The following is a 23,632-nucleotide window of genomic DNA, read 5'->3' on the forward strand; positions in this document are numbered from 1 at the left end:
ACTACAAGTAAGAACCCCCATCCAAACCCCAAGAAAGACAACCATGGAGGGCTCATAGCTGTCCATGACATTAGTAGGTATTAAGGATGTTGCAACAAACTTAACTCTTATTCAATGAGCAAGTAACTCGATGACAACCTCTAAATTATAAACATCCCTTATTGTCAGTCCCTCTAATCCTTTAAGGAACCTCTGCATAAGGAAGAAGTATCCTACAAAGAACCGCTCCCCCCCACCCCCACACCCAGGGTACTAACTATCATGCTTCAGGTCCAAGAGATCAATGAATGAATGTATGGATCCCAAATTTGCATCAACTTTTTTCTCTGTTTTAATGATCTCTTCGCCGCTTGAAATTCCAGCAGCACTAAAGAGTGTTAGCCTGTTCCACCATTCCCAAAAGAATTTTGCATCCAGTTGAGAAAAATACATTTCAGGGCTACAACTCTGGACTTAAACAATTTAACTTCTCTTCCATGCACCCCAAAGTCCACCCCCCTACAAAGTAAACCACTTGAGTGGCATCGAATGGGCTGACCTACTGTACAAAATCCGACCAAATAAAATTCACATTTTCACATAGTGCCACAGAGAGTGGCCAAAATCACAGTGTGTTAAATTGCATTTAATACAAATAGAGTAAGTAGCATGGCCTGCCTTATATGCTCGGTATTAAGTAGGCTCTGTGCAGTACTCGATACCAGCATTCCTGGTGTTCGGAGCTGTAAACAACTTGTGGAATTTGCCCTATAATTTTAAGAAGTGGGAAAGTCTCAAGTGAATAGCCCAGCTCACCCTCCTAATCAGCCAACAGATCATAAAAATAAGAAACCAACAGGGGATCTAGTTCCTCAGCACCCAAAAATTCTTTCAACTTTATCACGAAATCCAGGGTCAGGCTAGTCTTATCTAAAGGAGTTAATATACTGTGCTAATTGATAAGCAACAGCCTTCTAGGTGTACCTGAAATGCTGCTGCAACTTGTATGAGTCCAACTTGTGGATCTGTGATTATAGAGGGGAGAATTTGAGCTAACCTTATGCCAAAATTTTTGCCAAATATTTTTCTTTCAAAGTTTAGTAATGACATAGGGTGGTAGGAGTCAGTCAATGTTTTATCTTTGCCTGGCTTCTGACAGTGAATTCAGCATTACTTGAGTCTCTAAATTGGTCGACAACATCTCTTAAGGGGATGGCAATATAATCTTGTAAAATTTTGTAAATTCACTAAGAAAACCATCTAGGTCTGGAGCTTTATGCAATGGAGTTTGCTGAATAGCTCATTCAATTTTGAAACAGGCACTCCTAAACGGCACCTATCAGTATCATCTAAGGAGGGTAGGTTTAAACTACAGAGTTGCATGGTTGGCTCTCTGCCTTTTTCTGGGTTTGAGCCGCAGCACTGCAGGCAAGGAAGGAATGGAAGTTGGAGCTTGGAACACTCTGGTGCGCACATGTAAGACTCATCTCTGAATCGCTGGCACTATGTGCCGAGGTCGCCACATGCATGTGCCAGTAGGTCATGTGACTTTTGATGCTCGTGTCTGTGTCAAAGCTGAGGCCTGTGCATCAGCCCAGGAACAGAAAGGATTAATGGAAAACTTTCCACATTTGTGCTGTTAAAAGCGAGGAGGAGGAGGAGGAGGCAGCACTCAAAAGAACTTCACTGGCGCAGGTGTAGCTTACACTTAAACAGGAACCTTGCAGGAACTGATTCCATCCCCATGGGAACCCTGCAATCCCAGAGGGGATTCCCGCAAACCCGTTCCTGTAGAGGTCTTTATTTTAAACCAGAGAGGTATCTCCCTCCAACCCCTTCTCTTTAAGGCTCTGCATACATGGAAGCATAAAAATCTCTAAAAACATTGTTAATTGTATGATCTTCTCTCTCTAACCCTCCATGACTAGACTTTAGTTGAATAATTTTATGGGGCCTCTCTCATTGCCTCACTAGCTTAGCCAGAAGTGATTCTTCTCTCCCCCCCCCCCCCCCCCCCCAATTACCATGACAAAAAAGTTTATATTTATAGTAAAAATATGATTTTTCCATTCGTTAGTGAAGGACAGCATTTGGAGCTTAATAGTTGTGCCTTATTCACTGAAAATGGTCCTGATGCAGTTGCCGCTTCAGATGGAGTAGCTCCCAATCATGTGCCCTTTTTCCTACCACTATGGTTCTCTATCCTTGTTATATCTATCCATTGATTTTGTAGTTCTTTTCAAAATTATTTTAATTGTAAACTGCTTTGATTTTGCCTGAAAGGCGGTATATCAAATTTCAAATAAACAAGCTAGCATAAAGCAATTATCTCACCTCGCCGGACCACCTTCACAGCCTCCCCAAAAAAGGTAGGCTATGCACAATGCTGGAAACTCAGTATACTCCTGCCATTTCTGAACAGGGTAATCACAAAATTTAACATCATGATATAAATCGGGTGGGAATTTCCATAAGTAAGGCCTTATTGGCCTACAGTGGAGTTATAATTCCACCCAGACCATCCCATGGTCTGAATCAGCATAAAGCCCGATTTTTGCCAAACCAACCTTAGAAAACATGGATTTGGCAATCTAGTAATTGATATGAGATTGGGATGAATTGGTACAATCACACTCGCACCGATGTTCTGGGCTCCGGTTTAATGTTTTATTGTAACCTGCCTAGTAATAGGCGGGCTAGAAATGTTTTAAACAAATAAATGTAGCACCCTCCACACATCCAGCAGATTCAACGCTTTACAAAAAAGGAGGATGCCACAAGTAGAATCAAATGTACTGTGGACCAAAGGCTGTGATTTATCAAGCTGCAGATCAAGAACACAATTAAAATCCCCTCTCCCCCAAATAATAAGTGAGACTGAGCCAAAGAACAATAATGACTGAAGTACTGACTTGCTTTCCAGATGCATCTTGAGGACGCTGGAGTTCCACAGAACAAGCTGTCATGCCATTTGCCAAACAGACGGTGCACTGCTTTCCCACATTTGTCCAGGACTACGCCATCAATCTCATTCACATTTGGATTCCAATATTTTGCCTAGAATTAAATCAGATGCAACATTGCTTCTCACACCACTGGAAAAGCCATCATAACTGCACTATTAGCATGGATGTGACTCTTAAACAGTTACAGACATCATTCTCAAGATTTTACCCTTTTCTTGGCCCTATAATTCCCTCTTTCTCCTTTTTGTTGCTGCTCTTTTAGAATCATGGCACTCTGGCACCATGAACTTTCATTCACTACTACCCAGGTAGATTTCTCTGTTTGCAGACCTTCCCCTTCCACTGTTCCTAGACAGGTGATAAATCCAGCCACCAGATGTAACTAGGCATTCTCATTTATGCACATAAATGCTTAGAATAATGGCATATATGCATGTATGTATGTACTAAGCAAATGCCAAAATTCTGGCAAAATGCTACTCTGCAAATACCCAATTAACATACAGTGTGTATTTTCAAGGGGGCATACACAAGGGCATGCATGGGTGGGACAGACACAGCTCTTATGAATGTTACTTACATAATACTGTAAATTACATGTGTCCCTGCCTTATTTACTTATGTCAGCTCTAAGGCCAGCACAGGTGCAAGCGCCTATATGTTAGGGGCACTGATGCCAGGCTGCGCTTAAATTCTAGAATGAAAGCAAGGCAGCTTGGTTCTCCTACCGCATGCCCTTGTGGTACTTAAATGGAGGTGCCCAGTTACAGAATTGCCCTCTTATAGGCTGCAACCCTCCCCTCTCTCTGCAGCATCCTCAGCCCTGACTGACCCATGGACTAAACCAAGGTCCTTTCTATGTAGCAAGGCACGGCACTGTCACTGATCTAAGATTGTTTGTTCAAAGAACAGTAACTTTTAAAGTCTGCTCCGATTACTACAAATCCAAGCCACTGTCTGAGGTACAGGATAACAATTAGTGGAGGGCAGAAATATCCCCAGAAGCACAAGCACTGGAGAGGAAGAAACCAAAATCTGTAGGAAAGCAATTCTCATGGCAATAATGTGAGCCACCTCAATTCCTGTCTAACTAGACAGACTCATCTAAGTCCCTAGTTTCCCTCCAGTCCATGCATGGATTTGTAGTTCTTTCTCATGGTAATCAATGCCAAAAATCAAAGCTATGAATTCATGCATGCAATGGTACAAAACTAGGCACGGCCATTCTGTTTGGTAAAATCATAACTGACATGCTAACTGTAACGTGGGTTGCTCATGCGGATTAAAACAAAGAAAAACGGATGAGGCACTATTCTTAGAATAAAGTTTAATAGACCCAAGAGGAGACAGACACTAAATCAGATGGGACTTCTACATATTATCAGTTCTGTATTTAAATAAGATACTGCCCTCTAATGGATGAATGTGGTAGTGTGTATGTTATACCAAATGGCAAGTTTAGGAAAGGGAAAGGGGGAAAGGAAATGGGCAACACCTTTGTGTGGTTTTTTTTTGCAACTACATTCAAAGCAGTTTACGTAGTATATACAGGTACTTATTTGTACCTGGGGCAATGGAGGGTTAAGTGACTTGCCCAGAGTCACAAGGAGCTACAGTAGGAATCAAACCCACTTCCCCAGGATCAAAGTCCGCAGCACTAACCACTAGGCTGAGAGATTCTACAACTTTGGGTGGCTGTATGGTTTCAGAGGAAATTAATCTATATCTTAGAAGAAAATGACTGATACACATCTTAGCAGAATCCTCTGGACCCCATTGGATTAAACAGCTATAGTGTGCTGCCTCCGGCTTTCACACCTTAGTGAATGTTAGCTTGCAGTGACAGCTGTCATCATTTGTGTTCCTGATGATGACTTCCCCATAATGCTCTATCCACCGCTGTCCATTCAAGATGTTATGGATGCAAGATGTCACCTTGTTCCATTCATAATGGTCTCTGAAACTTAGGAAGAAAAAGATTTAATTTCACCTTAAGAACTCACAACCAGAGCTTTTCCTTACAAGATGACTTACACTTGTACCAACAGGGGGCCCAATCAGCAGTGTGGAATTTAACAAACATGCTCATATCTGGGTCTCACTCTATGCATTACAGCACAAAATCACCTGATGTCAATTAAGTTCCATGGTAGCATCTTGGAGAAGCATAAAAACAGTGAGAAAACAAACACGGGCAATGAACCTTATATTTATTGACTTTCCTAACTATACAGAGGAAAAGGAGGCCACTATCGATCTCGAAAGAAATAGCTAAAAGGGTAAGGAAAAAGTGATAGCCTTCATAAGCTACATGAAATCAAAGAAAGAGGAAGACAAGAAATAATATCTGGAAAAGCAAAGAGAAGCTGGTAAAGTAGTCAGGAAAGCAAAGATGAAGATGGGAGAAGACACAGCGGGGACAAGATTTTGTTTTTTTAAAGATGTGTTAGTGTTAGGTGGAACCGCAAAACTGTTGTTGTAAGATTCAAATGTTGAATGCTGATAAAGGGCTGAGGGAGTAGGACTGCAAAAACAAACACATAGGAATGGGAAGTGAGGTAGACAACCCCTTCATGTTATATATTCTATAAACAGAGTGCACACAGTTGGATACACAATTGTGTGCCCACTGGCACAATAGGTTGAGCTATACATGTAACTTAACTGACACTTAATTTGTGGCAAGTACCATAAATGGAGTTAACAAGCATTAATCAGCATTAATTTGTAATTAGTGCATAAACCCAGCACATAATTTCTATAGTGTGCAAATGGAATGGGGTGTGGACCTGGGAGGGGCATGCCAAGTAATTACACACTAGGGGGTCCTTTTACTTAGCTGCAGTAAAAGGGGGCCTTCGCTAGCATCAGCGCGTATTTTTGACACATGCTGAGGTCCCCTTTTACCGCAGTGGGGAAAAGGCTGTCTTTCTGAGGAAAAGAAATGACTATGCGGTAAGTGAAACACTTACTGCGTGGCCATTTCGGGGGTGGGGGAGCCTTTACTGCCACCTATTGAGATGGCGATAAGGGCTCCTGCACTAACCCGGCAGTAAATGGACTACTACTACTTAACATTTCTAAAGCGCTACTAGGGTTACGCAGCACTGTACAGTTTAACATAGAAGGACAGTCCCTGCTCAAGGAGCTTACAATCTAAAGGACAAATGTACAGTCAGTCAAATAGGGGCTGGTTAAGTTCCAGTGCTACAAAAATAGCACGTATTTTTGTAGCACTGAAAATGGTGTGCACTGGGGGTGGAAGCTACTGCTGGGAGCCTTCACAAACTCTCAGTTTGGGCTCAGGCCCACCCAGCAATGCTACACCTTTAACGTCACTGGCATGGAGGGGAGCAGGCTGGGCTCCCACAGTCCTGCATCTCCCTCCCTTAAGCATCGATCTTGTGTGAACGGGTTCCCCGGCAGTGATTTCCACACTCTGCCTGCCCCCAAGCCAGAAATCTCCTTTCTGCTGTGCCCCACCTCCCTCTGTTGCCACTTCCTGTTTCTGACTAGGCAGGATGTGGCAGAAAGGAGGCTTCTGACTTAGCGGCAGGCAGCATGTAGGAATTGCTGCCAGCGACCTGTTCAAGCAAGAACAATGCTTAAGGGAGGGAGATGCAGGACTGTGCGCGCTCAGCCTGTTCCCCTCGCCGCTGCCAGGGATTCATTCATACAAGAAGAGCTGTAAGGTAGGGTGGGGGGAGGGGTGATAGAGGGAGAATTGTTGGACACGGGATGGGGAGGGGAAAGAGAGATGCTGCATGAAGGGTGAGAGGGATGAGAGAAATGTTGGACTAAGGGTGAGATAGAGGCTGCATGGAGAGTGAGAGGGGTGACAGAGATGCTGCATGGAGAGCGAGAGGGGTGACAGAGATGCTGCATGGAGGGTGAGAATTGTTGGACATGGGGAGGAGAGGGGAAGAATTGTTGGACTTGGGGAGGGGAGGGGGAGAATTGTTGCAGCATCTACCCCTCCCCTCCACCCTTATATCCATGGAGGGTGAGAGCGGGAGAAATGCTAGACATAAGGGGTGAGAGGGGAGGAAGATATGCTGCATGGAGGGTGAGAGAGGACATGTTGGACATAGGGGTGGAGGAGAGGGAGAGATGGTACACAGGGGAGAGGCAGAAATGTTGGACAAGGTAGTGATAACATGAAGTGGGAATATAAACCAGGCTTATCCAAAGAACAGGAACCAAACAAAATCTATATAGATATTCAAACAAACAATGTTCATTAATATTTCATTAAAATGACAAGGTAGTGGCCAGGAGGAAGGGAGAAAATGCTGCATTGAAGGAGGGAGAAGAGAGAATGTGGGCACAAGGGAGAGAAAGAGAGAAATGAGGGACAATAGGAAAGAGGGGGAGATTTGGACATGGGGGTTGGTAAGAGGGAGGGAGAGAAGAGAAAGAGGGAGATGTTGGATCCAGGAGCAGAAGGGAGTGATGGAGAGATGCTGGACAGTGGGAGTGAGGGAAGTAAGATGGAGAAATGCTGGAGAGAGCAGGAGGAAGGAGAGAAGGGACAGGGAGATGTCAGGCTATGAGAGTGGAGATGGGGAGGAAGAGAAAGCAGCTGCTGGGCCAGGAGGGCGGAGGGGATGGTGGAATCATGTGGGAGAAGCCAGGAGCGGGTGGCAAGGAAATGAGAGGATAGTGATTACAAAGAGTAGAAATATGGTAATGGGGATTAGATTAAAGATGAGAATGCAGAGCCGGGGAAGGTTTGAGATGGGTAATGTGAGAGCGAGTGGATGATAGAAATTTGATAGATGGTTGAAAAGTAAAAAGGAGAGGGGTGATACAGGGTGAAATTTGAGTTGACAGAGCAGAAAAGAAAAAGAAAATAAAGAGGACAGAGCTAAAAAGGATCAATCAATATTTCAGAGGAAGGTGTAATGAGGGGATAGACAGGAGAGAGGAGAAAAGACAAACAAACAGTGGGTGCTTGAAGGAGAATTAGGGGACGACAGACAGGAAAGTAGAAAAGAGAAACCAGAACCAACATGATGGGAAAAATAAAATGTCCAGACCACAAAGGTAGAAAAAAGAATTATATTTTGAATGCTTTAAATGGAATGTTAGCTTTAGGAAATGTGCATAGTAAATGTCTTTGTATTGTGTTCAGTAAAAAGGAAATACATTTCTGTTTTTCTTTCTCTAGTGTTGTAGTACATGCTAAGTTTAACTTCTTGGGGTTCCCAGCTCAAATTTTGTCTAAATATTTTTATTTCTAATTTGTGATCCCTTGTTCTGTATTTGGTGAGGGTGTGTCGGTAGGTTGATCAAGTCTCTACAGTGCTGTAATCTGCATTCTCAGATAAGTGAACTGGTCGCTGTTTTATTGTCTTGATTCATAGTGTGTTTGGTTAGTAAGCATTTTGATATTGTTGCCACATAGTGTGTACTCCTGTACCCTTTGTGGTGTGATAGTAGTGGCAGGTGGGGAAATTGAAGGGAAGGCAGAGAGGAGAGGGGTTCAGGGAGGGGGGGGGGCTCTCCTCTATTTTCTGACCTGGGCTCTAGCACGGCTAAAATCAATCCTGACCGTTGCTGTACAGCTGGTGTGGATCCCCAAGCATCCTCAGCTGTGCAATTCATCCAAAGACGGCGAGAACTCCCTTCTGCCAAGCTCTGAAGTTGACAACAGCATCCTTGAGCCACCGACAACTAAACGTGTGTGGGGTGCTGGCATCAGTGGCTTAGGAATGATGCTGCTCCCTGCCAAGCTTGGTAAAATGGAATTCTGGCCACCTTCAGAGAAAAGTGTAATTTATATTTTGAGGTGGAGGTAGGGTAGGGCAGAGAAAACTTTGTGCCCACCCACTTTGGGCTCAGGCCCACCCAAAATTGGCTGTCTGGCTATACCACTGGGCTGGAGTACCTCCAGTGGCACCCCCTAGTCAAAACTAAGGCAGCAGTGGTCCAAAGAAATGATGGGTTTCCCACCCCAGTACTGGTCCAAGCTGGCCATGGAATGTACTGTCTCAACATAGGACTTACACTGGCAGAGTCACATGTGTTGTACCAATGGGAACTATCTCCATAGACTTGCCCCAGAATTTGTTTTTCCATCTCACATCTGTGAATTAAAAAAAAAAAAAAAAAGTCAGCCATGTTGGAAATCTTCACATTTTTTCCAATAAAAGAAATTTTAAAGAAGCAAAAACAAATAGTAAAACATTTTTATCACCACATTTTTTTCTCCAATACCAATATAGCAATCAGCAGAAATGGAACAGAGCCACAGTTTTACACTGAGGAAAACTCAGAAGGTAGGTGTATGTAGAATTCCCCAAGTAATGTTTAAAAATTAAAGAACTTGCATTTAAATTGAAATATAGGTAACTAGTGTAACTCTTAAAACTGGACAGGCTCTATGCCATCTTCTAGCCTTTAAGTTTTGCATTTTAGATAATAACATTTTACTCAGTCCTGTGTAATCAGATTACAGTAGTCTAGTTGTGTAATCACTATGGTCTGTACTATCTTATGCAAATCCCAGGGGCGGCCTGACCATTAGGCCACCTAAGGCGGGGGGGGGGGGGGGGGGGGGGGAACACTCTTCCAGGAGCGACATCTCCCTCTTCCTTCCTCCACCCCATTCCATGGGTTTACCTTCTTTCTTCATGCTCCAAAAGCTGCCAGCGGCAGGCACAAATCCCATATGCTGCCCTGCTACTGGCACCCACCTCTTCTCTTTACTGTGGCCCACCTCTCTGAATGGGGTGGAGGAAAGAAGGGGGGAAATGCCAGAACTTGGCCTGGGGGGGTGGGGGGGAAGGGGGTGGCATCTCAGCCCTGTCTCAAGTGACATCTTCCCTTGGCTGCCCCTGGTAAGTCCCCCCCCCCCAATGATCCGAACCCCCCCGAAATGTTCGTGGCCGCCTCCGGCCAAGCGTTGTCCCACCCTCCCACCAGCGCCGGGGGGGGGGGGGGCTGGAGGTTCAGTGGGCCTCCAGCCCCCCCAAACCCCAAGAAATCCTTGTGGCCGCTGTAATCTACCGACGAGGGGGGTGGGGCTGGAGGTCCACCCCAACTCCTCCCCCCCCCCCCGCGTTCTCCACAAATCCCTGGTGGTCTGTGGTGACACGTAACCCCACCCTCCTCCCTCCCGGCCCCCCTACCTTTTGTTGGAGGAGGGACGCAGCCTGCATGCCTCCCTCCTCTTCCTTTCGACGCCGCTTCAAAATGGCGGCGCCCAGCCCCGCCTATTGCATCCTGGGATGCGCTGGGCAGGGCTTCATACCATGTAAGGGAATCGCTTCCTTATATGGTATGTAGCCTCCAACAAAAGGTAGGGGGGGCCGGGAGGGAGGGAGGAGGGTGCTGTTACGTGTCACCACGGACCACCAGGGATTTGTACAGAACGCCGGGGGGGGGGGGAGGAGTTGGGGTGGGCTGGAGGTCTGGTGGACCTCTAGGCCCCACCCCCCCATCGATGGATCACAACGATTTCTGGGGGTTTGGGGTTGCTGGAGACCCACCGATCCTCCAACCCCCCCCCCCCCCGTCACAGATGGGAGGGTAGGGCAGCGTTTCTTAAGCCGGCAACCAAGTCCTCTGGGGGTTCGTGGGGGGGGGGGCTGGAGAACCACCGGATCTCCAGCCCTCCGTGAACATGGGGGGGTCGTCGGGGGGACCTCCAGCCCCCCCCATCGCTGGGTGGGAGGGTGGGAGTCGGTTTGTTTGGGCTTTTGACAGCCCAGACCTGTAAAAGAAGTGCGGGAGGATTGTGCTGAGCGCATGCTCGGGCGCAATTCTCCCGCACTTCAACATGATAATCAAAGATAATAGCGCTGCTTAGATTTGCATGCATTATCTTTGATCATCGATGCAGAAAAGCCCTGCGCTGTCCCGGCGCTATTTTTAGGGCGCTGTTTGGAACAGCGCGGGGCTTTTGATCATGAGGGCCTAAGTGCTACATCCCCAACAGTAACAGGTTGAAAATGGTCACCCTCTGTGCTCCCCCGGTAATGCCCCATATGAAAGGGTGAGAAAGGTCTCCACTGATCTGGCTTTCTGTGCCTCGGACGTTACACCACAGTTCACAAGACTACTTCTGTGCAGGCCTAGATTTAGGCATCAGAAACTGCCTCAGGCACCAAATATCCAAGCCAGAGGGCAGCCACGGGCATGTGCTCCCTCGAGGAGGTGCCACCGTGGCACTATGGTCTCCTCTACTCTACTCCTGGTTCTGCAATCTTTGGAATCTTTCACATCTTTGTCCCTTCCTCACACTCTGGGATCTGCTGTCTGGGCTTGCTTACGGGCTCCAAAATGTTAAATATAGCCTTGCCTCTCTGCTCTCATGTTTTGGCCTGCCCAAGATGCTGAGATTTTTTTTTTAATTAGTTTTCAGACAACAAAGAAAAAAGAAAAAGACCTTGCCAGAAGACAAACTTCTCCGATTCTGCATGACACGCAGATATGGGTGGATGATGGCTGACCTAAATGAACAAAGAAAAGAAGATTTTGAATCAATACACATTTTGCAACTGAAAACCATAAAGTTAAAATGAAAGAACACATCAAAACTAACGTATAAGAGCTTAATAGTTTAACTACCAGTCATAATTCTGCTGCATCTCTATTATCTTCTAATCACTAACATCAACCTTCACACCTCCTTTCCCTATCCATCGTAATATGAAGACTCCCACTCTCCCTTGATTCCATAACTGTGGAAAGGCCGTAAAAGTTAGCCCATCTGTGGTATACCCTGCTCCTGAAAGAACTGCCATGGGACCCTAAAGGTAAGTGTGTCAGAAATATAGGGAAAGATCCTGGATCCTTCTAAGCAGCAGTGCTTTGCTTCAAGGCAGGGGTGTAGCTAGATCTCACGGTGGGAGGGGGCCAGAGCCTGAAGTGTGTGTGTGGGATTTTGGTCTGCCTCCCTGCTGCTGAACCCCCACTGCCTCGACGTCCTGCCGCTCCCCATCCACTGCTGCAGCAAATACCTTGGCTGGCGGGGGTCCCCAACCCCCGCCAGCTGAAGCCTTCTCCAGCACTGCCGTGTTGCCCGCCCTGCTCTCTCATCCCCCTCACATCCTGTATGCTCCTTTTAGTGAAACTGGTTCAATTTCACCAAAAGGAGCATGAGGGACATGAGGGGGAATGGTGCTGGAGAAGGCTTCAGCTGGCGGGGTTTGGGGACCTCTGCCAGCAAAACCAGGGGGCCAGGCACTCGTGGCCCCATGTAGCTACGCCACTGCTTCAAGGTGCAATCTCTTCCTTTGGTTTCAGCCTGGAGGGTGATGCTTTGAAACTGCATGTACAGAGTATATCATCATAGCCTGAAGTACCAAGGTGAGAGTGACTAAGGGGTCCTTTTATTTAATTATTTTATTTACATTTGTACCCCGCGCTTTCCCACTGATAGCAGGCTCAATGCGGCTTACATATTATATACAGGTACTAATTTGTACCTGGGGCAATGGAGGGTTAAGTGACTTGCCCAGAGTCACAAGGAGCTGCCTGTGCCTGCAGTGGGAATCGAACCCAGTTCCCCAGGACCAAAGTCCACCACTCTAACCACTCCTCCACACGCTTTACAACGCCACAGTAGAGTTACCACACAGCATTGGTGTGCACCAATCCGGCACTATTGCTTGCCTGTAGTGCTGCCCCCAGCGCGCACCATTTCCAGCACAACCTACATTTTTTTTTGCGCCGGGGGCTTACCTGGCAGTAAGCGTGCCCAGTTACCACTGGGTTAGCACAGGAGTCCTTATCACCAACTAAATAGGTGGCGGTAAGGGCTTCCCCTCAAAATGGCTGCACAGTTAAGTGTGTACTTACTGCACAGCCATTTCCTTTTTTTGCCTTTTACCCGCTGCGGTAAAAGGGGCCTCAGCGCGCAGCAAATTCACGTGCCAACCCTTGGTAAAAGGGGCCCTAAGTAAACAAGGAACATGAAGAGGTGATTAGTGGGGAATGGGCAAATAAAAGGAGGGCAAGGAATGTGAGTGCGGGAATGGACTTGTCCTTTCTCTTCTGATCCCACGTTCCCTCCCAAATCCCTCTCTCTGCTCCTGCACCTAATCCTCCTTTTCCTTGCCTTCCTCTACTTTCTGATTCTCCCTATCCACCCTCTCATTTCTAAGACCTCTTCTCCATTTTCTTCCTCTGAGATCCATCCTTCTCTTCCTATCCCTCACATCAATTTTCTTTCTCCTTCCCCTTTTCAGAGCACTAATAACTAAAGATCCCATCTCCATCTAAATAGAACCAAATAAAGTAATTGGACATACAAGAAATGCCAGAAAATGATTTTCAAAATAAAATAAGTCACAATATGCTGATTCATGAAAATGTGCCAAATAATTGCTACAGAATCTTGAAAAATCTGGGTCACCAAATTTGCAAAATTTTGCTGCAGAAAACAGGACCGTGAATAAAATCTATGATTCACTTGAACACACATGCAAGTTCATCTTTTGCTTTGACTTACTCACTTGGGGGGTCCTTTTACAAAGGCGCACTGAAAAATGGCTTGTGGTAGTGTAGGCACAGGTTTTGGGCGCGCGCTAATCCATCTTTTAGTGCGCTTGTAAAAAAAAGGCCATTTTAAAAATTTTTGCTGAAAATGGACATGCGGCAAAATGAAAATTGCTGCGTGTCCATTTTGGGACTCAGACCTTACCACCAGCCCATTGACTTACCGGTAAAGACTCACGCAGTAACTGGGCAGTAAGGACCTATCTGTGCCAAATCCACTTGGCGCACATCTGTTACGCGCGCTCAAAAATAAAAAAAAAATTTTCAGAGCGCGTATCAGACGTGTGCCAAAAATGAAATTACCACAAGAGCCATGCGGTAGTCGGGTGCTCGTAGACGCTTACGCGGCTTAGTAAAAGGGCCCCTTGGAGTTGCCCCTGGAAAGAACTGTAAGCCAGTCCAATTAAAAAATATCCAGAATTGCAAAAGGTTCATTTGACTGATTTCAATTTTATTTTCAAGATAGTGCTAACGGGCCCAAAATATTAAAAAGCAGAACTACCTCATAAAATAATTAATCTACAATGGAATCCTACACTGAAAAGCCTAAAAGTCAAAGATTTAGTTGCAATGAGTGTAAAAAAAGTGTTTCAGCAATAAATATAAAATCACCACATATCCCTAACATTTTTGAAACAGACATTTCCCACAAGCAAGCTCCACCTCTTGATGCTTGGCAATTTTACACCAAAATAGCTGGATCAGTCCCAGATATCATGGTTGATATTCACCCAATATGCAGGCATTTTGGGATGCGAGTTTTTCCTCACGCTATTTATACCTTCAAATGTATACAGATCAAGAACACATTTAAATAGAAAGGCAGACCAAAAGTGTGAAACAAAAAAGACCCAACATTATAACCCAAGTCTGGACAAACATATCCCACATTAGACCTAAAATAGGAGAATCTAACATCCAAAGTTGGGAGACTAAGGAGGTAATTTTTAGACATTTAAAACCCGGTCTCACACGTTTCTAAAATAACGCACCCAATACACATATAAAAAGTATATGTAGGCACTTATCCTACATATACTTTGAAAAAAATTTAAGTGGGTGTTACTTGTGTTTGCCAAGATTTATTACCACAGGGTGTATATTTATGCCTGTTCTGGAGCAATCATACATATACGTCTGCCACCACTAGATATACCTGCAAGTAGATGAGAAAGCAGGTCTTGTCTGGCAAATCTGATTAATTTCTTTGACTGGGTGACCAGAGCGTTAGATCGAGGGAGAGCCCTAGATGGGGTATATTTAGATTTTAGCAAACCCTTTGACATGGTTCCGCACAGACTACTAATAAATAAACTGAGGGGGGGGGGGGGTCTTTTATTAAAGCTTAGCTTGAGTTTTTTATTTATTTATTTATTGCATTTGTATCCCACATTTTCCCACCTCTTTGCAGGCTCAATGTGGCTTACAATACATCATGATTAGTGGAAGCATATAAGAAAATATACATTTAGCATTATAGAAGGATCTTGGGTAACATGATAATTAAAAACTGTCACACAATCAGATAAAAACTAAGTCAATTCCTACCACATTTTCCAAACAAGTATATTAGTGACCGTACAAACGTTTCATAACCAGATGCTTTTTAATGAAGAAATGTTTTTACGTAACTTAACTGCCTGTAAGAAAGCTTATCCAAATGCCACGACCTAACTTTATGTACCCACCTATTCTTCACCTGACCCTGTGACAATGTCAGTGTCTCAGACCACACCTCCTCCAATTTTTCCCTATGTTTACCCAACCCTATCACTTGTTTATCTCAATCTAGCCAAAAGCTAGTTTCTCCTCTTACCTCTTATTACCCTTCTCCCTATCTACACATCTCCTTTACTCTGTTAAGCTTAGACTGTATTCTCTCCATTATACTTTTTAATCTTACTACTATGTAAGCCGCATTGAACCTGCTATGAGTGGGAAAGTGCAGGGTACAAATGTAACAAATAATAAATAAATAAATGATAAAACATAATAGTAGTTTAACAAGCAAACATGATAATGATAGAACATACTAGTAATTTAACAAGCAAATATTGTAAGGCAGTTCTGGATATTTGTATTAGAGTTCATATTTGTTGGTCTTTGTGGTATGCCTTGTTAAAGAGATGGATCTTCAGTAGTTTGTGGAAGTTGGTTAGTTCATAGATCGTTTTTAAGTTGCGCGGTAGCGTGTTCCAGAATTGTGTGCTCAGGTAGGAAAAGGTTGACGCATGCGTTAGTTTGTATTTTAGACCTTTACAGTTGGGGAAGTGAAGATTAAGGAATGTGTGGGATGATTTTTTGGCATTCCTGGGTGGTAGGTCTATCAGGTCTGACATGTAGGCTGGGGCATCTCCGTGGATGATTTTGTGAACTAGGATACATATTTTGAACGTGATGCGTTCTTTGAGTAGGAGCCAATGTAGCTTTTCTCGTAGGGGTTTAGCACTTTCATATTTTGATTTGCCGAATATGAGTCTAGCTGCAGTATTCTGAGCTGTCTGAAGTTTCTTGATTATTGCTCTTTGCAGCCAGCATAGAGTGCATTGCAGTAATCTAGATGACTGAGTACCATTGATTGTACCAGGCTGCGGAAGACGGTCCTTGGGAAGAAAGGTCTTACTCTTTTTAATTTCCACATTGAGTTATCTGCAGCAGGGCCGATTTTATTCCTATGGGTCCTGCTGCAGATAACGCGAGCTAAGCTTTAGTAAAAGACCCCCTGAGTGCCCTCGATATGGGCCATATAGTGTGACTGGGTTAGGAAATGGTTGAGTGGAGAGCGGCAGATGGTAGTGGTAAAATTGTCCAAAATACAAAGATCATCAAACATTAGCAGAGAGAGAAAGAGACTTAATAAAATCAAGCCTTGGGGGACAGTTCATTACACAAAGAAATCACACAGCCAAACAAAGCTAAAATGTCAGCAACTAGTTAAAATTCATGACCTAACAAATGGTAAGAGTTATTTATTTGGATTTTCCTCACACCTTTTTCAGTAGTAGCTCAAGGTGAGTTACATTGGATATTTTTCTGTCCCAGGAGGGCTCACAATCTAAGTTTGTACCTGAGGCAATGGAGGATTATTAAGTGGCTTGCCCAAGATCACAAGGAGCAAAAGTGGGATTTGAACCGGCCACCTCTGGATGTCAAGACCGGTGCTCTAACCACTAGGCTACTCTTCCACTCTTATGATACACTATTAACTGAGCTGTATTATCTGCTGTCAGTAGGTAATGCACATTAATGTCGTCCATGCTAACTCTAAGGCACAATCTCTGCCCACTCTGTCGAATTCTGTGTTAGTTATTAATGTGACAGTTAATGGAGTTAACACAAAGATACCTTTGTTAGATGAAGCTTTTAATATAATTATTATGCTATTTGAATTTTGTCCTAGTCGATTGTTTATGTTTTTTTTTGTAAGCCACTAAGAATAATTAAGACTGGCAAGATATATTAAATAAATAAATACACAGTACTTACATTTGGATCATCTTGGGGCTTAAGTGCTGTTTCTTGCAATACCTGTTTTCTAATAAGCTGCCTGCTCTGTGGCAACATGGAGTCTCCTTTCCATTGAACTTGACATTTTTTTTTAAATAAAAGGAAATATGCTAATGACACCACTCAAAAGGTGGGAGTGTCACTTTATGAAGGATATTTTAAACATCCATATCATGTATATTCTCATTTTGAAAAGCAATAGCAGCCCTCAGAGGCAGCACAACTTGGCAGAATAACAGCTTTACAATAATTCAAAATAAATCTTAGAAAGCCAAGACAAACATTAGCAGACAGTCCTGATCAAGACACTGGCATCTGAGAAAAAATTATATTTATATATATATAAATTTAAGAATTAACAGAGTATTATTTCATACTCTTATCTACTTTAATACATTTCTTGACAAGCTTTCTAAAAAGAGACAGATATTTTTATAAATATTTTTCCTTGTGTAAAGGCTGTTTTACGCATGGAAAAGACCTATTACAAACTATCCCATAGTATACACATTAATAATGAGGCAATGCATATTTATACAGGCATTGTCTGTAGATGCTCCCAGGGGTGTACTTTGGGTGTAACAGGGGCAGAGTTGAGATGTACAGGTGTTATTTTCTAAAATATTTTCCTGCAGGTGTAAATGCATGTTTTGGCATTTAGGCACTACAGATGCTGCGTCTGAAGTGCTTATTTTCGGAAAGGCACATAGGCAGCTGTGTTACCTCGATGCATTGGGGTAGTCATATTTAGTGTTTGGCTAAAACCAGGCACATGTTTAACACCAATGGTCACCCCTCTCATTACACGAATTTCTATACACTTGTGGTTATCGGAATACAATTGTGAGTTTACTTCAGTATCAAATTATGTTCTCACAATATACCACTATTTGACGTTGGGAGTTTTATTTTAGGTTTACCTTTATTAAACTGGCACCTTTCTTGACATCCCCAACAGCGTCTTGTCATAAAATCAGGCCCAAAAGATATCACCTTCTACTTTCCTGCTCCACTTCAAGTGAGAATGTGGAATGTTATGAAAACAAAATTTGCTTATAGCACCAGGGCATTTCCAAATCTCCCCTTGCTACAATTATGTGCTCCCCTTAACTGCTTCTGCATACCCAGTCCCCCAACTATAGGATAGAGACTACAGTGCCTGCTCTGTCCATCTCCTGAACATGAGAAACAGTCTGGCTACTTAGAAGGTGCAGAATGACCTGGAATCCCGAGTCTACTAACACTACACTGTCTTACAAATCCATTCCTTCCGGGCACGTGTGACTGCCTGTCTCTCTGATCATCTGTAGGGTAGTTTTCATTTTTCTATCCATTTTTAGTCTTCAGAGCTGAAGTTTTCCTCCTCCCTCTTCAGGTCTAGCTAGTAATCACTCCACATTCCATACATACTGCACATTCCTTATCCAGGAGGTGTAAAGTTCCACACCCAGCACACACCAGCTCTGTAATACATTCTCAAGCTACCAAAGCAGTCAGTGGCTACAAAAAACACCTTCCTGTGCTTCTCTTAAACAGAATCCTCATGTTTAAGCATTGAAAATCCCATTTATGAAAAAAAAAAAAAGTCAAAGGTTAAGACAACAAGAGGCCCATATTCAGAACGCAGTCAGAGCTGAGCCTGGATATTCAATGCTGGGCTATTTCCCATGACTGGCATTGAATATCTGGGTGTTTTTTTGTCCCGTTTAAATTTAACCAGTGAAGCCAATATTCAGTGCTGGCTGGTTAAGTTTAAACTAGCCAAAGATAGTCCAGCTATTTTGGCGGCCTAATTTAGCTGCCAGTCTTAGCTGGCGATGTGCTGAATATCAGCGGATATCCGGTTATATCACACAATATATAAGCCTGATGGTTTACAAGCTAGACAGCTGGGATAGCTGTGCTTATGGCTGAGATCCCTTGCTGCACAGCGGGGAGCTCGGTTTACGATTAGTCAGTCTTGCTGTGACGGCGGACTGGGTCGGCTACTAAGCCGCGAGCTGATTGGCTTGGGTATACCTGGGGGATATGTTTATAAAGTTGTTTGGATTTAAAATAAAGCTGCGGCCAAGTTTTGCCATGTTTAAGAAATTACCATGTGTCTCGAGTTATTATTATACATTGTGACTAATACCCAGGGCCCAAGGGTCTCGGTTGCCTATGTTAAGGGGTTTAGTAGAAGCTTCTGAATAACTTGGATTTAAAACAAACAAAAAACCCCTTTCACCTTCAAATGACATGTGAAGCTGGTGTCTGAACAACTTTATTACCAAGTTACTTAAAACTTTTTTTTTTAAACATACTTTAGGCTTCATGGTTGCAGTGGCGTACCAAGGGGGGGGGGGGGCAGTCCATCCCGGGTGCACGCCGCCGGGGGGGGGGGTGCCGCGCCGCTCAGCGTCATTCGTTTCCATGCTCCCTCTGCCCCGGAACAGGTTACTTCCTGTTCTGGGGAAGAGGGAACATGGAAACAAACAACGCTGATGGCGCGCAGCACCCCCCCCCCCCCCCGGCGGCGTGCACCCGGGGGGGAAGGGGTTCTTTCACCGGGGGGGGGGAGGGGCAGGGCGCATCGGCGATCTGCCCCGGGTGTCAGCGCCCCTAGGAACGCCACTGCATGGTTGGTTTGTTCATGTTATAACAAAAGAGAGGGAACAAAGTACAAACTAAAGTCCAAACAAAAAAAACAGCACCACGGGCCTTTAAAAATGGAACACAGTTCTTTAATGAATGAGCCTTGACAAAAAGACCCGACACGGGCCGTGTTTCGGTGACTAGCACCTGCGTCAGGGGTCACAGTGATGACGTGGAAAACTTGGGGAATAACTCGAATATATTCCTCTACAATATATTATTCCTTACCCCACGTCTCATGTAGTAAAAGCTACAAAGCACCAAGGCACTTTCACTTTCTGTATCAAAATGGATGAAAAGCTTTTCATCCATTTTGATACAGAAAGTGAAAGTGCCTTGGTGCTTTGTAGCTTTTACTACATGAGACGTGGGGTAAGGAATAATATATTGTAGAGGAATATATTCGAGTTATTCCCCAAGTTTTCCACGTCATCACTGTGACCCCTGACGCAGGTGCTAGTCACCGAAACACGGCCCGTGTCGGGTCTTTTTGTCAAGGCTCATTCATTAAAGAACTGTGTTCCATTTTTAAAGGCCCGTGGTGCTGTTTTTTTTGTTTGGTTTGTTCATGTTAACAGTACAGCGGCTTTAATTTCAAGACATGCGTGGAGAGTATAGGTGCAACGCTCAGGTCTGCACATAAACTATAGGCTACTAACATTTATGACCCGGTACAGATATAATCACTGCTGTGCTGGAGCCAGCTCACACCGGCTCATCAGAGCCGATTGTTAAATTTTGCTGAATTTTGTGAGCCAGTTGTTGAATGGAACCATCACACAAACATCTGTTTTTTTCCCCCCTCCTTCCCTAGAGCTAATAGTATCATTATCATCTCTCCCTCCTCCCCGCCTGGCCTGCGAGTCCAGCATACATCTCTCAGCTTCCCACCTCATACCCTCCCCTCAGGTATATTCCCCTCACTGCAGTCTGTCAAACACAAGGAGGTTGAATTTGGTCAAACATCACTACTCTTCCAGCAGCGCTAGTGGTAACACGCTGCCTGGCCAACACAGAGCTTTTTCTCTGCCAGATACCGCCCACGTGGAAGCAGGAAGTTGCATCAGCGGGGACAGAACAAGGCAGAAAAAAGGCTCTAGGTCGGCCCAGCAGCTTGTTATCACTAGAAATGCAGGAAGAGTAGTGTGGTTTGAACAAAGAGGTTAGATTGAGAAGCCCCCTTGGGTTTAAAGAATGGCCAGTGAGGGGAATGGATCATCTGACTGAAGAGTGATATGCTGGACTCACGGGGGGGGGGGGGGGGGGGGGGGGGGGGTGGATGATAATGCTGTTAACAGGAGACGGCATAAAGTAAAAAACTTGAAGCCAATTAGGTTGGTCTCTGTCTCCCCTTCCCGGCGCAGCTGTCCTTGCCATACACTCAAAAACAAAGCAAGCAAACCTATGAGCTGCTGCATCTATGTTGTTGTTCTTTATTGTTGGTAGTATTTCCACCCTGCACAACAAAGTCCTCCAAACTCTGGGGTTTTCCTTTTTGCATTTTGGTTTCCGACTAATTGGTCCTTGATTTAATGGCTTCCATTGCACTATTCACTATTTAAATACTTGTATCTCACTTATTCTTTCTAGGTGACTGTTAATTTTCTTTCTAAATTCCAAATTAACATGTCTAGTTCCTGGAAGCATTTTGTGGTGGTGAACTTTTAGTTCCACTTGCCCAGAACCCCAAAGCATGGACAACCATTTAAAAAATCATAAGGGAAGATCCAGCTCTTAACCTATCTATTACCTCCACCATGTGTTACAGACAGAACACGGAAGGTCTCAAAATATTGCCAGGTCACAATCTGTAAAACGGGATATCCTTTTATTGTTTAATGAAATGCATAAGGGCACAGCTGTGACAGTGGATCACCATCAAAACAGACTGGGCTTTTTACTCTGAAGTGTACACTTAGCAAAAATTAACGAGACTATAAAACATAGGGACAGCCCACCTGTTCAGTAACAATATCAAGCAAAATAAACTTTGTAAAATAGAGGGGGGTATATGTACACACAAATACATAATTCTGAATACAGTAGTTAGACAATAGGCCACGGTTACCCTTAGGAAATAAACTGATTTAGTACATATGAAAAGTTGCTTTAATTTATGTTGTTTTTTACCTATATCCTGATCTCATATTTTACTGAAGTCTCAATGAGAATTATTGCCTTGATAGACATGTATTCTCTGAAATGAGCACTGCCATGTAGAGAGACCCAGATTTGATTCCTGGTTAAAGGCATAAGGGCCAATACTGAGACCACGGAAGGAACCTGGCTAACTCCCGCAGTTGGCAGCGAACCTGGAAATTCAATGTTGGGCCGTATCTGGTGACCGGCACTGAATTTCTGGGTTTTTACTGGCTGCTATGAACACAGCAAGTTAAACATATATTCATCAGCAGACTGGCTAAGTTATAGTGTCCAAAGATAAACAGACCTGCTATTTGGGCGGGTCTATCTGGCCACTAAACTTAGCTGGCCAGCCAATGAATATTGGCGCTAACCGGGCTGCATTGCATGACATAGCCAGTGACTCGGCCAGCTGCTAAGTGATAACATTTAGCCGAGATAGCTGGCTAAAGGCTATTTAACTGGCTAGGAGTCATTCCTGGCCAGTTAAATAGGACTGAATATTGGGGAGATAGTGGGTTTTTTTCTTTTTTTGGAGGGGGACTGGAAGGATGGTACCCCCAAATTTTCCAAGTGCCAATACTGAATTAGTTCTCCCTTTCCATCACCAATATGCTCTTCCTACCTCTTGCCCTTCCCACAAACACCATGGGCAAACTACACCTGTGTTCCCAAGTTCCAAGTCTTCTGCTCCCTGAGACAGCTGACGATGCTGAGGCAGTGTCTACAACTGCAGGAAGATGAGCAGTTACAGTCACTGTGCAACAATAACACTTACTGGTTGAATTTAGAGCCTATGACTGCAGAATATGAGACGCATCATCGCACTTAGGGGAGATGCATAAAACTTACCGAGACAGCAATGTGAGTTTTTGACCAGGTCAAGCCAGTTTAGTGAGCAGGGAAGCCAGCGATGAATGTACAAATGGGCTCTGTGGGCTTCTTACTGTTTGTGATAGCAGATACCGGAAATCATAAGCTAATGTACTGAAATAAGCTGTGCAGTATTCAGATATGCATTCCAAGGGATGCACAGCCATTTACAAGTGACGCACAGAAAGGCCCACCTACCTTTAGCATGAGTAATTTTATGGGAGGTCTGGGGCAAAGGTAGCATGACAGGAGAGCTGCCTTTTCCATGGATTGCAATATTGTATGCAGAGACCAAGTTCACCAGTGCCTTTTAAAGGAGACCTGTTGGGTTTTTAGTCTAGCTATAACAGTATATAGCCCTAAGAGGCAGGAGGCTAGGAAACCTTTAGTCCTCAGAAGTTCTTACTGACTTTCTTTGTGAAAATGCCCTTCTTCCAGTCTTCCTTATATCCAAGACTCCTCAGTTAGCAGTGACTCTTCCCTCAAGAGCTTGCTCTCCCCCTGTCCCTGCACAGGAGTACCTTTCCATGGCTGGCCCCGCAGCCATGCCCAGAGCTGCAAGGGCATAATGAAAGGGGACCAACCGCTGTAGCAGCTGCTCCTGCCAGCACCTGGAAAGTCCTTGCTTCTGTTGCCGGGTGGGAGACGGCTTGGATCAAAAAAAATATAGCTACACTACAGTACAGATGATTCCTGGAAAGGGGAATCGGGGATAACCCCTCCCCCTACCATTGTAGGGAGCTGGCCAGGCATTGCTCAGTCAACGTGGTCAGTGCTTTATGTGGGATGGGAAACCACCCCGCTGGAAATATTGTTTGCACATCTCCCTTGCTTTAAAACCCATATATTGCATGCGTCCTTGGCTGGTACAGACATTTCCATGGCTTTCATACATGCACAGCATAGGGGTGGGCTGTCTATTCTCCCTATGAACAGGGCATGCGCAGAACAGCCACACTTACCGATTGACTGTCCTGCGTATGACCTGGTGCTCTCCCTATCGAGCTGCATGGTAAAAATGTGTG

The 23,632-nt window shown here is 44.4% G+C and overlaps 1 protein-coding gene across 2 annotated transcripts in view; it reads right to left on the minus strand.

The window, feature by feature from the left end:
* The window catches only part of OSBPL3 (oxysterol binding protein like 3), a 324,326-nt gene that overhangs the window by 38,688 nt on the left and 262,006 nt on the right, over nt 1-23,632 (minus strand). For both annotated transcript variants that reach the window (XM_030202113.1, XM_030202121.1), the window contains 4 exons: nt 11,338-11,401; nt 8,955-9,033; nt 4,764-4,908; nt 2,892-3,036 (listed from right to left, as the gene is read on the minus strand). In XM_030202113.1, coding sequence (XP_030057973.1) covers nt 2,892-3,036; nt 4,764-4,908; nt 8,955-9,033; nt 11,338-11,401 — 433 coding nt within the window. The remainder of the gene's footprint in view (nt 1-2,891; nt 3,037-4,763; nt 4,909-8,954; nt 9,034-11,337; nt 11,402-23,632) is intronic.

Source organism: Microcaecilia unicolor, chromosome 1 (genome assembly GCF_901765095.1).
Source record: "Microcaecilia unicolor chromosome 1, aMicUni1.1, whole genome shotgun sequence".
Lineage (NCBI taxonomy): Eukaryota > Metazoa > Chordata > Amphibia > Gymnophiona > Siphonopidae > Microcaecilia > Microcaecilia unicolor.